We start from the raw sequence: 16,871 nt of genomic DNA on the forward strand, positions 1-16,871 counted from the left end.
ACCTATCTTATTAAAGAAACTGACAACAAAGTAATTTATCTATTTTCGTGAGCCTGGAATGAATTAAAGAAATATTAAATATTATGTACCTTGACATGGCACTGTTAATTTTGAGATCTCCCTTGTCTTCATTCTGCCTTATTAGAAACCGTTGGATATAACACTATGGAAAAAAGTGTAATAGACAACACATGCTGTGTCTTGTTTACTGAATTGACGATTATTTATTATGCTGCTAACACCGCAGTCATATCAACTACTTTCTTCAGCATATGTAGAGCAAATGAGAACCTGTTTAGTTTTTTAATGACATAATCAATGTGTGTACTCCATGACAGATTGTGGTCAAGACAAATGCCCAAGAATTTTGTGGACTTCTCTTGATTAATCGCTTTACCGTCATAATTTATATTCAATCCATAAGATGGCGTGTTTTTGTAAGCAAATTTCGTCTTGCATATCTTATTTAGATTGATTTTTAGATTATTATAATTTAACCACTGTATTAGTTCGTTAAGCGAATTGTTTATGTAATTTTCATATGTTAATGGTTTGTTGTCAATAAATATGGCAGTACTATCGTCTGCATATAGGACCATTGGATCCTTAATAGTTTGAGGAAGGTCATTTATATAAATAAGAAAAAGCAGTGGTCCTAGAATACTGCCTTGGGGCACGCCAAATGTTTTTCCGGGGGTCTGATAAATATTTAATTTTGGTTTTAGTTATAAGATTTATTTTAATTATTTCTGTTGATTGTTGTCTAGCAGATAAATATGATATAATTAAATTAAGAGCATTGTTTCTTATGCCATACGTTTCTAATTTATTGATCAGTATTGTGATGGCCGACATAGTCAAAAGATTGGAATCAAGGCGATAGGCCTGTAAAATTTCATTTCCAGTTTGTCTTCTTTTTTAAAAATAGGTTTTATTATCGTAAGTTTCATTTTATCTGGGTATATACCATATTCGAAACACTGATTCATAATGTAACTTAATACTGGGGCTATTATGGTAGCGACATATTTTATTACTGCTGTATTTAGATCATCGTATCCGTTACTATTTGTGTTTTTTAATGACTTTATTGCATCTAGAATGTCATAGGAGCATGTTGGGTTAAAAAAAAGTGAGTTAGGTTGATGGTGTCTAGTGATGTATTTGGGGTTATCATTATAACCACATTTTTTGCAATCGTTGTTAATTTCATCTATAAAGAAATCGTTGAATGCCTGCGCTATCATTTGAGGATCAGTGACAATTTTTGATCCAATTCTAATGGCATCTATGTCATCTCTAGAGATATTGTTCAAGGTACCGTTTATTATATTCCAAGTGGCTTTTGTTTTATTAGAGGATTTTTTTATTATATAGTTATTTTGAGACCTCTATGTAAGTTTTATAATTGATTTTAATCTTTTGGAATAAGCCTTTAATTTATTTATATCTGATTTACATTTAGTTAAGCTTGACGTCCACAAAAGATTCCTTTTAATTTTAGAGCAAGTTCTTATACCCCTGGAAAGCCATCTTATGTCGTTTTGTAGAGGATATTTTTATTTTAACAATAGTGAAACATAAATTATAGAATAGTAATATCAAGTCTAAAAAAATATTGTTTGCCAAATTTGGGTCATCAACAGAGTACACCTCTTGAAAGGATAAGCTTTTGAGGCAGTCATAATATTTATTCATATTTTCAATCGATAATTGCCGTTTATGAATGTACCAGTGGCTTAGAAGAACGCATCTCTTAGTTGGAACTTGGACAACCTGCGCAGGTATGGTCAGATATGGCTAGTTCATATACCGAACTAGTGCAGCCACGTATATTATGAGCAAAGCTATCAATGCATGTATTGCTGCTTAGAAGAGTGGGCTCTTTAAATAATAGCTTGAGATTATATGATTGCAATAACTGCTCAAAATATATGATTCAGATGTTCTATTTGTTTTCAATCTGTCGATGCTAAAGTCGCCGCATAGTATAACTTTCCTATTCTTAAAACATATTTTATTAAGTATTTTATGTAGACTACTGAAAAATAAGTCAATTGCAGTTACGGTGATTTTTGGTGACCTGTAAACGCAAATAATTATAATCTTGTGGTCTACTAATTCTACTGCGCTGCACTCTATGATATTTAAGATACTGTATTTTAGAAACATATGGCCCTTGCGTATCAATATGCACGACCCTCCATGTCTACTTTTCCTCAAGTAGAATGATGCTAGTTGAAAATTAGGAATACTTAGGAAGTCGTCGAAGGAATCGTCTAATATCATATTGTGTTCAGTAATACACAGGACATCATAGTATTTATTCATTTTGACAGAGAGTTCCTCGAGACAAATAACGAGCTCATCGGTTTTTGTAATTAGTCCGTTAATATTTTGGTATAAGATGGTTATATTTTTATACACGAAAAAGATTATTTTTTAATTCAGCGTCACCTTGGATTTGGCCAGAGTACATTTTATTTGTGTCAATATCAATTAAATCCGTTTGTGTGCCTTTGTCAGTTTGAATTGGGTTATATTGTGTGCCTATGTCTACATTACTTTTAGTGTTATAATAGTCTTTTGATGTACCACGTTGCTCGTCATTTTGCCGTTTAGATTTCATGAAATTTACTTTATAGCCGATGTGCAATATCTGTCTGAGTATAAGCCCACACATATGTCTAGTATAGTTGCGCCCTTTCGGTATATATTGTTGGTAATCTAAATCTAATAAATAGGCATTGGCAGTGTTAGAGCAAGCAAATTTTAACTCATAGTTAAGTTTCTGAACATTTAAATACGGGTTATATGGAATTTGACAAACAGTGATGTTAGGAATTGGTAAAGTATGAAGCCACTTGTTTACATGAAGTTGAAAACTAAACGGATTTTTATCATTGCATCCCCCAATCACACAGGCAAACATAAACTTGCTTTGCCTACTACTCGGTTAAGTCGAGTTAGTAAGTCTTTTATTGGGCGATGTATATGCTTCTACAATATGATCCCAGAAAATGTACAAAACAATTGTGTTACGAAATTTAAAATGATTGTTAAAACACGTTTGTGTGGGAAAGGTTACTATAGCATTAACGATTTTCTTAATGATACCGAACTGAAACGATGAACGAGACTGGGATTGAAGCAAACACCCTTAGGCCTCTCGTACACGCACGGTTTACCGCCGTGAAAATGTACGGTTAATTCGCCGCGTGTAAGTCGGTCACGGTCTTCAGTGTTGTATGGATTACTATGAAAGCTTGTAGACGCGCACGGTGGCGCCGTGTGCGCCGTGCCTGCCCCTCGGCGCGCCGCGTCTACGCACGGCGCGATTTTCATCAGTGTTGTATGGCAGTCTATGGGAGCGTGTCGACGGCGCCGGACGTTTGCACGGATTCGTGACGGTTTACATACGCTGATTGCCGATTTTGTAATAAAATGAGCATAAATCAAGAATTATTAATTACATTGATTCAAGAAAGGCCTATTATATTATATATATAAAATTTTGCAAAATACAACAGGTTTTTCACAATATCAACTGCCAAATCGAGAGACACATTCATTGGCCGGTGAAAAATGCGCCATTTATTGGATAAAATTCCAAACGCACATTCAACAAATCTTCGTGCTCTTGTGAGTTTATAGTTAAAAGTTCGTTTTAATTGATCGAGATGATGACCTCCAAATGGACGAAGTAAGTGGTAATGCAAAGCAAAGGCTTCGTCTCCAACGAACACAAATGGCAAATCATAATCAGTTCCAGGAAAACGTGTTGCATTGGGTAGGTTCTTACGTTCTTTAATCTGTTGTTTGTTAATTTTTTCCAAAATGGTGTTTCTTTAAAAACACTGGAATCACACTCATTTTCGTAGGCGCCAACGTCAACAAATATAAAAACTATAGAAAAAAAATGTTTGTAATTTAAAAACATTGAGCCACTGTCGATTGGCTTAATAAGTCTGATGTGCTTTCCATCGACCGCCCCTAAGCACAGCGGAAAGTTGGAAGATTCGTGAAATTTGCTAGCAAAACAAACAAACATACCGGTCTAAGTAATAATTAACTCTTGGCTTCACCGTACTCGAGTATTAATATATTATTTATTTTCAGGGCAAATGGTGATGAAGAAGTGGACGAATATGAAAGATAGTTGGATAAAATATGACAAAAAAATTAATGAATGTAAGTCTGGCTCTGGAGCAAAAAAAATAAGAAAATACATGTTTTATGATGAAATGATGTTCCTAAAAAAAATGTTGAGCATCGCAAGACCGATTCTAACATGTCTGAACAAGTTTATGATTCTAGCCTCAATAATGATAGTGCAGATCTGAATGAATCAAGATTGGGAAATAGTGAAAGGAGTGAGACACAGAGGGCTAAAAAATTAAAAAAGAATAAAAATGAACCAAGTGAAGTTGACATTAGGTTCATGAAATTTATGGATTCTACAGAACGAGATGAGACAGAGAAAAGCCGCAGTATGAACTTTTTTCGAGGAATTACTAAAACAGTTGACAAGTTCAATGATGAAAATATGATAGAGTTTCAATTTCAAGTAATTTCAATAATGAGAATGATTCAACAAAGACAGTGTTCTCAGTATATACCTACATCAACAAACCAATGGGATCAAGGCCATCAAGGATATCTAAGTGGTGCAGCATCCTCAAATACGCAATCGTCACATGGATATTCTACAGCTGCTAGATCGGGCTTTGGAATAAGTCGTCCACAGACGTTTTCACATGATTTTGGACAGGGTTCTGGTATGGAGCCAATACACTACCGACCCGAATCGCAATTATCTGCACACAGTGTAAATGCGGAAAGTATCTCGGCAGATTCTCAACGTTCTATTGAAGACGAATTCGATTTTAGTACCGCATTCCAGTAGCATATTCAGCGCAGTGTATTTTTTATTTACATGTTCTTAAAGTAATAATTCAAATTCAGTACAATTTTGTTTGTGTGCAATAAATAATTTTAAACTAAAGTATGTCATTTGATTTTGTACTTACCTCAGAGTTACAGCCAATCTTTCTGCGGGCGCTATACTCTGTCGCATGATAGTATCTGTATGTTTTAGTTTCTGGGATAATTTTTGAAGCAAGTTGTCGAATGTAGTTTTCTGCATTCTAAAATAATTGTAAAACTTGTCTTCATCTTGCCTCAGTTGATTCTTAACAAGGGTATGAAACGCGCCATATTCTTCCCTTTTTTCTAAAATCGGATGTATCCAAAACCGTCTTTCCCTTTTTTTTTCTATTTTCCGTTTCCTATATATGTAATAAGCAACGATAATCTTTTTTTTCGTAAGAAAATTCATGACACAGCACGTCCGACACAGCCCCAGATAAAAACGCCGCTACTAGCCCGTACCTGGCCAATGTCTCGCCCGGTGATTTTGCCGTGCCATGTACAAGCTCGCACGTTTTTTCAACCGTACGGCTAACACGCCGTACGGTTGAACAACCGTGACGTGGGAAAGAGGCCTTAGTCTCTTTAATTATATATATATGTTATGTAGGTAGAAGTTGACAAAAGTGCCTACTGTTGCCACAGTTACGGGATAATTTAATCAGGTAGGTAGTCCCACCACTACTGTAGTAGGGTTTATTACACTTATAGTATATAACTAAATATGTATCTGAGTATCTAAACATTCGCTAATTCAATCAAAGATGAATTATTATAGAATAATAAAGATGTATTTGTGTTATCTACACTACGCACTAGAATTTGCGATCCAAATATTCACTCTTATCGACTGAACTGAACTGCACCGCGATGCGTTCACCTCTGGCCTAGCTTCGATATTCACGTGCCGCTCACAGAACTGCTCCAAAAATAAAATTAAAAATTCTTTTGGTCGCTGGTTTTGTTTTTACTGTCTGGTTAGGTTAAATTACTGTTCTAGCGTTACAGCCAACTTCTGCGTACACTAAATAAAACGGATAATGGCATTGCTTTGGATAGCTTCTCTAAACGTTAATAGCTCTTTGAGGTTGCTGTAAAACTTATTGTTTCCTCTAGAATTTATAAAACTTGCTTTCTTTATAATATGGTCTTTATATTGTGGTTCGCTGTTATATAGTAAAAAAAAACATATTAAACAGTATGTCAACTTGACTGTCAAAACATATTTGTTGAACTTGAAATGAATGAGCAATGGAACCCGAGCCAAGCAAAATATTTGTCTGATTTATCAATTAAACAGACGACCGCTACATTCGAATGAAAATCACATCCCTCGCGGTGCGGGTGGGATGATATCATTAATATACCAATTAACCGGCGTGCCGCGTGTGCCGACTGCCGGCGTGTCCCCTCGGCGGCGTGGGGCGCGGCGGGCTGCCAGACGGAAGCGGGGGTGGGGTCGGACTGCGGGCGGAGCGGCGGCTAATGCAATCACACCCACCACTCGGCACTCGCTGCCGCTTCACTGATCGTCTGTACTTGACGACAACGAGTGTAGATGGAGTCCGCGCCGATCTGTTCTGTACCTACTTAGCTCTAGAGTTTAGAGTCTATACCGTAACATTTCACGCGACCTCCCGAACGATAATATTAGGCGGAATTAATAAGAGATATGTTTTCAAAAATGTAACCTACGCTCGTTATCAATAATCTATTTGCTTTTTTTTATTGAATCAATAAAAACCAAAAAGAACGTAAGCTTTAAGCACTTTGAAAGTCTCAGCGAGCATTCCACCCAACACACAAAAGCGTTAGGACTAATGTAAGCTTGGTGTACTTTGTGGCGATTCACATCGTGGCCTTTTGCTTTTTCAATTATTACCATAGAGTCGGGTCGCGTCTGTAGTATTGCTAGGTCTATGCGAGAGAAGGGCGCATGCGCTGTTGGAAGTGGATCGTGCCGGCTGGCCGCAGGGGCTGCTACCGCGATACCGAGACGAGTGCTCTGTTCTGAACGATGTAACCTCACTTCTCGTGCCGCTATCGTTGCCCTTTAGGCTGGCGACACATTGTTATTTCGTCATCGTTACGCCTCAAGCATTTTTATCGGAAGCTGTTTTAGTAACGCGAGCAGTTTAAAGTCGTCATGCATGGACATTTAACTCACACAATTTTTTTTGACATTCAATTATTGACAACCATAGGCCGATTTTATTAAAGCATAAATAAGTAGTTGAACTAATCTATTATAACGCATGGTCTCATAAATACTTCACAGATACGCGACAGATAGAATACAGAAAATCAAAAGTAATTATGGTGTAACGGCTTTGTATTACCATTTGTCACAGTCAGGTGGAGTGAACATATATTGTCTTTCTAAAGAGTTATATCGATTACAAAAACCTCTGTCTTACATCTATGCAATACGGGTTCAAAGTACACCACATCTAAGTCCTTACCGACAGGATGTATACATATTTTTCTAGAAAATGCCTATACATGTAGTGTATTGACTAGCCTTGCACACAAAACTGCACTTTGCTGCAACCTCTTGTCTTGCGAGGTTACGTCACGATCCGGTCAAGTCGTTCGGGTGTAATGAGCCTTGCAGCGGCAGCAATATCGCGTATCGATATTATGACGTATCAGATGATTGGGAAGAGGAGTGCTGGTGCAACGATATAATTTGAATATAATCATAATGCTTCTTTCGTTTGACGTTAGTTGGCCTACTAACAAAGTTTCATAAAAATAAACAACTACGTATTATTATGATTTGGAGATAAAAGCGAGGAAGAAGAAGTCAAAATGTAGAAAGAGCAGGAAAAAATTCTGGTTCTTAAAATAAATTTTAAAAGGCTCTTTGAAATAAAATATTAGGAAAAGGACAAAACTCATCAGGAGTAAAATCATTTATAACATCTGTTTTAATTTATATCACAGTTTTATATTTTTTTTAAATCTACAATCTCAATACTAATACTAGTTCACATACTGTGTGAATTATCATTAGTTGTAAAATATTAAACAAAAACAGCAAGAAGCCATGAAATGAAAAACTCATTAACACAAATCGGATTGATATTGTGGAAATAATGCGAGCCGTGGAAGTAACACTGCACGGTGAACTTCCGACCCTGCACACTTGTACAGGTGTCTGCAACACGTGATGTGACAAATTGACACCTAACAAGATGACTATAAAGTTTGTGTTGGCTTGTGTGGTGCGACAGTCCGCGCACGCGCTTAGCGACCGATGCCCGCACTCTACACAGTTACGACGAGTACTGTGAAGTGACAGTTGTTGATGGCGCGTCGCGATGCGCGTTCGTGTGTGCCGCGCCTTGCAGGCGCTACGCCCGAACTCTAGTGCTAGACGCTAGTGCAGTGTTAAGTGTGTATCGATGATATTTTCACTAAATACTTATGAGGCTGGAAACTGTTTGTCAGTGATATTTCAAATCAATATTTTTTAAACAATGATTAGTTAAACGTAAATTAAGTTGAACAATGATTAGTTTTGATGACATTAATGATTTTGTCAGTATTATTAAAATAGTATCGTGAATACGATATTTCTTCTGCGTTCAATAATAAATATTTTACTAGAAATTTTCATGTTTAACGGGACGATTTTATGTTGAACGGGACGATTTTAGGCGCACGGCATTTCCCTTGAGAGATAATGAACGTTATTAAACTCCACGGTTGTTGAGTGATACCCAATCAATATTAATAAACCCGCCGCGTCTTATGACAGGGGACGCGTGATCTCGTGGAAGTCTATTTTAGATTGCGATTTATGAGTGTTGCAGTAGGGGTGTCGCGATACATGTTGCGGTGGCGGATCTCCGTTGGCTCTTCCGTGATGCTTTGTTGACTGCGCGGGGGTTGTATCAATCTACCCTTGTTTGTTTACACAAATTGAGACAGTGTCTATTACCTCTATGCTAGTTAACATACTTTTCTTTTATTTCGAACGAGTGGTCGCATCATAAATAACGCTCAAAAATTTTTTTTTATAGATGAATTCGGTTATACGGAAACGGTTTTTCTAGATTATCTGCAATGTTTATATATGAAACAAATTTTATCCCTTTATTATTTAGTGTTTATTACCTTATATTATATTTAGATATATACATATAATATATAATTTAGATCTGAACTGAAATATATTTTATACAAATATTCAACTAACAGTCGTTAATAAATCTTTGTGAAAATTATTACAATAATTTACTAATACGTATGTTAACTAACTGGTTATTGTATATTAATTGTTTATTGGTTCATGAAATTATTCTGTAGTTCGGGACAACAAGCCAACGTATTTACAAATAACATTGTGTCCGTTACCCCTCCATTAGCGAGATCCCTAGGGATCAGCGTGACGTCACGACTGAGTTCACAAGTACAAAAGGCGTTCGTGTGTTATTTCAGCCCGCTTACTAAGTTAAAGCGCTTTTCCCATTTAAGACATAGTTGTTAACCGCTGCGTTGCGCTTTTTTGTATTTTTTATATTCACCGAAGCGCTGTTTTATTTATAATTTGTCGAGCTTTTACGGCTTTCTTGTAACGAAGAGAATCTTTTTATTTAATGCATTTCATTACAGAAATAAGCTATTTTTTTAATTTACTTTTCTGTGGGTAAGATATCAGATTATTAATTAGAGGTTAAAAATATTTGTGACGAGATTTGCTTGCTCGGTTAGCAACTATAACTAATACTAGTGACCCGCCTTCACTTGGATTATCAAAATAAACCACTTATAAATTGTTTTAGCAGATCACACCCAATAACGAAATTTATGGAAATATGTTTGGTTACATTATTGCAATTAACGTAGCTTTTTTAAATATTTCCTAGGCGAAATTATTTTACAATTGTCGAATTTATACACAACATACATACATACAAATATAGTTTAGATACGATTTCATTATATATTTTTTTCAATAACGATCAAAGTATAAAGAGTCGGTTACTTTGGTCGCAAGAATACGAGTCTCATAAAATTACATTGAAGATTAACTGTTATCGTCACAATGGTTGGTAAAAAAGGTAGTTGGTTCGAATTTGGTGCGGCTAGCGACGCGGACGCGGTCGTCCATTGTATCGATAAAAATGTATATGCATTGTTACATCACTGGTGCGGGCTTTGCGATGCGGTCTTTTATTGGTATTGTAATTACCTACGTTATATTTAGTGCGGAGGACAGCCCTTACTTTCGTTTATTAAGGATCGCTTCTCGGCTCTCGTGATCGTCAACTGACGTCAAGGCTTGGAAAGCAATAAACAATTCTAACTGGTTATCGTGTAAATACATAGAGAACTTATTGGTCAGTTCTATTTAACCAAAATTTTACCTTTTTAACCATTATTTTACGTTTTTTGGTTAATTAGGCACATTATAATAATTTTCCCTACACTAACCGACTTAGAACCGTTCTGTAGCCAAAATGGCTAGAAACGGAAAACTTATAGATTCGTCACACAAAAATCAATAAATTTTGGGGGTTCACCATACGTAGAATTGAAACTCAAAATTTATTTTCGTCGAACCCATACGTGTGGAGTACCTATGGATAGGTCTTCAAAAATGATATTGAGGTTTTAATATCATTTGCGCGAGAGACACTCCAAACTGGTTAAATTTGCTCCTCAACTGTAACTTCTAAAACTAAAAAACTAAAAAAAATATATGATTTACATTACCATTCAAACTTTTACCGAAAATTGGTTTGTACGAAATCTAGTAAGTAGTTTTTTTAATACGTGATAAATAACTTAATAAAAAAAAATAGACTATTATTAAAACATCGATCAAAGTTACAACGAACTACAAGAACTTTATATTGCTGCTACGGAACCCTTATAGGGCGAGTCCGACTCGCACTTGGGCGCTTTTTTTCATTGTGTTTCGGTTTCTGTAACATTGAACTGAGCAAATTTTCAGCTATATTTACCTAATATATTATGTAAATCAACACTCACTCACCCTTTAGCCGCACGGGACGAGCGTACTTGGTAGGTAATCGACTAGGAACACGGACTTGTTATTGAAACTGATTTGTAATCAATTCATATTGTATACAAATGATGCCGCTGACGAATTCGCCAGCTTAGATTAGTTATGACAAAGTGACGAATTAAGGAATATTCTATATGTATTTTTTTATTTAATCAAATGGAAGCTGTCTTAGCTACTCCATATTAAAGTCCCGTTTTGGAAGCTCCGTAAAATCTTCTCGCCCCAAATACCACAGTGTCTGAAGTCGAAGGTTTTCAACCAGTCTGTGTTGACAGTGATATATGTACGCAGACGTGGTCACTAACTATGGGCCTGATGAGAATGCTCACGGTCGCTCAGAGGGCAATTGAGACGGCTATGCTCGGAGTTTACCTGCGAGCAATGCTGGCAGTTTACCTACGATATCGAATTAGAAATGAGGAGATTCGTAGAAGAACTAAAGTCACCAATATAGCCCAAATGGTTGCGAAATTTAAGTGGCACTTGGCAGGGCACATAGTTCGACGGACAGATGGCCGGTGGGGCAGAAAAGGCCTCGAATGGCGACCACGTACCGGAAGACACAGTGTTGGTAGTCCCCCCACAGAATCTGGTCAACATCACCAGAATTCGTTGGATGAGGGCAGCTCAGGACTGATCGTCGCTCTAATTCTTCTAATTCTAATCTTCTAATGGTCTTTTTCCAGTAGTGGACGTCTTCCGGCTCAAGTCTCGTTAAAATAGGTCCCAGCGTTATGGAGTATAAACTAGGATCTGACAAAAATTCTTAAATAGGTTTTTCGAGTAACATGTAAATATAGTCTAGACTCTAAGAGTCTAGACAATATTCTAGAATGCATTTACAATTAGTAAATAACTGTAAATTGGAAATTACAAACCGGTGCTTACATTCTATTTATGTGTATAGGTAGGTTACTTAATATCCGAGACGAAAGTGAATAAAGAATAATCAGTGCTGTCAGTGTAACTATATCGCGACTGTGACGTAGTCGTAGTGTGTAGAGTTGTGCCAGTTGTGTGCGTATCGACACGCAGTAGTGATGTGACGCGCAGGTGTCGATGACGAGTCACGAGTAGTCGCAGCGATGGAGTACCGCGCGCCCGTCTACCATCACACAGGTACATACATGCTCACACTTTTGTGATAGTTCTGTCTGTCTGCTGCCCAGGTGACCTGTTATAGTATTTGCTGAATATTTTTATCTGTTTGTTGTTTACTTGTTGTGGGATTTGCTATTTACAGTATATTTATATTAGGACCTGTAGGATTGTAATAATTTGTATGCATAATTATTTATAATAATGAACTTGAAAGGCTTGCATACCATGTAGTGTTAAGAAAGTGTGTGTGTACATATGTATGCACGCAAGAAGTTATACTTCTTTGGCCTAACAATGAAAAATCCTTAAAATTATTTTTTCATTGTGCTATTCTAACGTTTGTAGAAAGAACAATATTGTAAAAATCTTGCAACGATGGCTTTGACAATTAATTATTAAATAACGAATACGGCTGTACGGGTTTGAACCCTTTGCTTATCCTAATAATGGACGTAAAAACAAAAAAAAATTACGTATGTCGCAAACGTCGAAATTTTTAGCAACCAAGTTCACCCTGTTACTTTTGTGTGAGATGCGCGCGCATCTTAAAAATTCACTCATGATTTTTTCATAACGCGCCTAAAGCAGTATAACTTCAAAAAATTGCGACAAAAATGTGAAGCCGGTATTATAATTATTAAATATTTATACGAAGAGCTGCCCCTAAATTTTGACATGTCATGCCAACAACTAAAACACCAGGATTATCTGGATAGTGTCATGCTTGGCCACCAATGTCCATCTGTATTAAAATCCCTTCCTCGAAACTGTTTAAAATTTAATTTAGCGATCTTGTGGCGGATACAGACATCGGCTCCCACCGACCCCCTTAAGACTCGATCATATTCACAAATCCAACTTAACCTTTATAATACGCTTTACCTACACTGATGTCTTTACCCCCAACCCTCGAGCAGAACCCTCTTATTTGTTCAAAAACGAACTCTAATGTTGTTCGGCTTAAGTATGATTTTCATCGATAATATAGAAAGAAGCAATCGCTGCAAAGTTCATTATATGCATAAAAGAAAGATGGCGTTATAAAGGTTTCAATCTGCACTAAGTGTCTGGAATTGAAGGAGAATTGTTGGGAAACAGTCCTTTTAAAACAGATGGTATAGTGATGTATCATTATACGTAGGATTATGAACTGAAATGTCCTTAATTAGTAAAATTATCAATAGATAATATCAATTGTTTGTTTTAACATAACTATGTTAATCTTTAAAGTATGTTAAATTTTCTATATTATGTGTATTATTTATTATTTATTAATTATAATTTAATTTATTGATAATAAAATACAGCCCATGTTACTCCTTGATAGTGTATAGGTGAAATAATATTTATAATCCGTTGTGTAGGTTTTGAATTTACAATCAAATTAAACAAAAATCAAATATTTTCTAAATAAGATATTACATACTTTAGAAAGAATATCTAGACGCTCTTGCCTTTTCGGGATAACCTTGTAAGTGGTGATGTTTTAAATATAGAACTACATCCACAAGTTATATAAATTACAGCTGTTTAACAATACTAAGGCTAAAATATTTATTTTATATAAGGAGATTGTTCACAGAAAACCTTTGCGGATGGATAATCAACTGTTTGTAACGGCGCCGCATTACGGCTCGATTTGTTACTTCGTCGCCTGTGAGTACTGTACACGCGGATAGCTCTAGATACACTGGTGACTGGCGGGGGGTGGCGTGACTACAGTAGGGTGAGAGAGGATGTATTTCGAGCGGCAAAGCAATCAAGTCGATCTCGGCTCTCGATTACGTCCCACACGGTACGGCACATACTCGAACATACACATTGGCGTACTCTGCGTTCTAAATGCTAAGGGATCTGACTGGGAGCAACTTCACACTACATACAGCTTATGTCAACTTGGTACGGTCAGCAAATAAATTTATGTGTTCAATTGTTTATGTGGCCTTGGCACAATGGTTTTGTGCGATTAAGAAGAACTATTGCACTAAGCTTGGCCACCACTCATCAGCAAAGTACAGAACTTCGTCTTCTCAATATGCTTGAACAGCATGTCTATCATCATCATGTTTCAATGACTACGGAAGAATGAGTCAGATATATAAAGAGACTACTAACGGCGACTTCTACAAAGATTTCTTCTGTAAATATCTCTCGATACCTATAAAAATCTTTCGTTTGTTGATATCGTTCGGCTAGTTAAGAGAAAGGGTAACAAACAGACAAGACTTATTTCCGCATCAAGTATTATATAAATACTGAGAGATTTTAAGCAGTTTCTTTGAGAATTTCTAAAAGTTCAATCTTAGTATACAAAATAAATGTGTTCAAATAACAAGTATTTATGTAACTAGTGACCTCAAAATGGCGTTAACGTCTCCACTCTCGTTTGGTCGGTCGGAGTAATAAATCGAGTGAGCAGTGAGCAGCAAAGTGGCCTGTTTGTGGTGTAAGTGTTTGTAGGGGGGCAGGAAGGGGTGTGAGGTAAGGGTGATATGGGCGGGCAGATGCCTCGCACAGAGCGCGCCCCGCACCCGTGTGATGGAAATCGCAGAGTATGCCAAATGTGTTCGGTCCAAGCTGTGAGACTGGAGCGGGTGCAAATTACCAGCGAAAATGTTTGGTATTTCCGGTTTTCTAGCAAGGAAGGCACTGTAGATCTAACGAAGATGCGACTGTTTTGTACCCAGACAAATTTATATTTTATTTCCTTACATTTTTTTTGAGTAGCAGCATGAAGGTTCTTATTGGTAGGTGTAAGATGCTTGGCAACAAAGACAGGAGCCTTGTTACCGCCTATTCCAAGGTGCTGTGTCGAGAGTTAATCTGTAGGATTACTCCTGTTGAATTTAATAATAGCAGCCAAGATCGTGTCACGTGGGCGCCTACTTCCGTTTGTTCCCGTGGCTTCACTCTGTCAATAATTGTATGATATTTACTAATAAAATATTTGTGCAAATTTTACGAAAACCAAAAACACAGCTGCGGCCGTAAGCTTTCTTGCCCATTCTTCTCAGCTCATTCGGAATGGTTAAGTTTTTGACTTTTTAAATAAGTGATTTCATCCAATTTTCAACAAAAATATTTCAATTTGAAAGTATTCAATTATTCATGTTTACTTGTACTTTTAAAAACATAGACTGACGAAAACTTTGGAATTTTCTAGTTTTGCAACCATTTATAACTAAGTAACTTTAGTTCCGAAAATCCTAAGTTTGATGCTACGTCGCATTTGATTTTGCGCTACTTCATCTATCCCTCTTGATCTTCAACTATGGTTCCAGTTGCACCAATTCTACTACTTCCGTTCTACTTCTTCTACTTCTTCTACTACGGCCGTTCCCAATATTCAGTATCTCCGGTTGCGGCCTACTTGAGATAAAAATCGTAACTTCCCAATAAACTTATCGACGGTAACTCACCTTATCCGTACACGCTGTCTGTCAATGGGAGGACGTATAGCTTACCAGTGATAGAAGTTTGTATGGAAATTACAATTCACGCGTCCCAATATAGGGACGATAAAAATGACATATCGGGTATATTGGGACTGCTTCAGATTATTGACAGTAGAAGGTAGTAATTTATCTCTATCTGTAGATAGTATATTGGGAACAACTTCATTTGTATTTTCTAATTAATTTAAATTTTCTTAAATAATTAAGACTGACTTTCCTGCCTTCTTAATCCAGGTCTTATAATCAATGTCTTGCATGTGCTCAAAATGCTCAAAATTCATAAGTGACGGACAAAGTCAATGTCTTGAAGCCAATATTTTATAAGCTCCTTGGCTTACGACATCAATTAATTAATTCCCGCTACTGCTCGTGCAGTGTGCCGCGCCCCGCCACCGTTGTTGTGGCGTGACTGCGACACACTGTTGGCTCCTCGAGCAGAGGCCGCTTCACCTCACTACTTCACTACACTACGTAAATTGTCGCTCACCCTGAACCCGGGAGATGGAGAGTGCTACACTAGTGTATTATACATAATTTGTAAATGCGAAAGTCGTACCGTACGTTTTACTTTTGGGTAAAATCACTATCGCGGCATGAATGAACAGATCATATATCATAGAACAGACAATAAAGTGGAGTTGGTAACCTAATCGATGAATAACAGTGGGAGGCTCCTTCGCACAGGATGCCGGCTAGATTATGGGTACCATAATGGCGACTATTTCTACCGTGAAGCAGTCATGTGAAGAATTATTGTGTTTTGGTCTGAAACGTGCCGTAGCTAGTGAAATTACTGGACAAATAAGACTTAACATCTTATGTCTCAAGGTGACGAGCGCAAGTGTAGTGTCGCTCAGAATTTTTGGTTTTTTCAAGAATCCTGACCGGCAATGCGTTATAATCGGCAGGGCGTATCAATAACCATCAGCTGAACGTTATGTTCGCCTCGTTACTAACACACACAAATAAACAGAGTAACAAAACAGATCTGACAGTACATTGAGCGTACAATAAATGTAGGGCAAGTAAGTTATATTATAGTATACGTTATTGATTATGATTTGTTATTGTAGATTGTAGAGCATCTTCTGTTTTTTATCTAACATTGAATCTTAATTCGCACTGGGACATCCTGATTAAACTAGTTTTAAAAGAGGTAGAAAGTGCGCAGAACCGTTCGAAAACGTTTTTAAAAAGTTTCAGTAATAATAAATACTTTAATTACAATTCTTTCGATACTGGCTTACGCGTTGTCTATATTATTTTTATTGTGTTTTCTCACACGATATGCACCGCTACCCTCAAACAACTGTTCCTGTATTTATGTCCACGTCGCGCTCGATTTT

General features: G+C 36.8%; 1 protein-coding gene across 2 annotated transcripts in view; it reads left to right on the forward strand.

Moving 5' to 3' along the window:
* Positions 1 to 16,871, forward strand: part of LOC126967403 (uncharacterized) — a 107,417-nt gene that overhangs the window by 75,257 nt on the left and 15,289 nt on the right. The window contains exon 18 of one of the 2 annotated variants that reach the window (XM_050811851.1): positions 4,120 to 4,482. The exons of the other annotated variant lie outside the window; for it this stretch is intronic. Coding sequence (XP_050667808.1) covers positions 4,120 to 4,343 — 224 coding nt within the window. The 3' untranslated portion in view covers positions 4,344 to 4,482. Of the gene's footprint in view, positions 1 to 4,119; positions 4,483 to 16,871 lie in introns of those variants that run through there. 2 annotated transcript variants of the gene reach the window in all.

This window comes from Leptidea sinapis, chromosome 13 (genome assembly GCF_905404315.1).
Source record: "Leptidea sinapis chromosome 13, ilLepSina1.1, whole genome shotgun sequence".
Lineage (NCBI taxonomy): Eukaryota > Metazoa > Arthropoda > Insecta > Lepidoptera > Pieridae > Leptidea > Leptidea sinapis.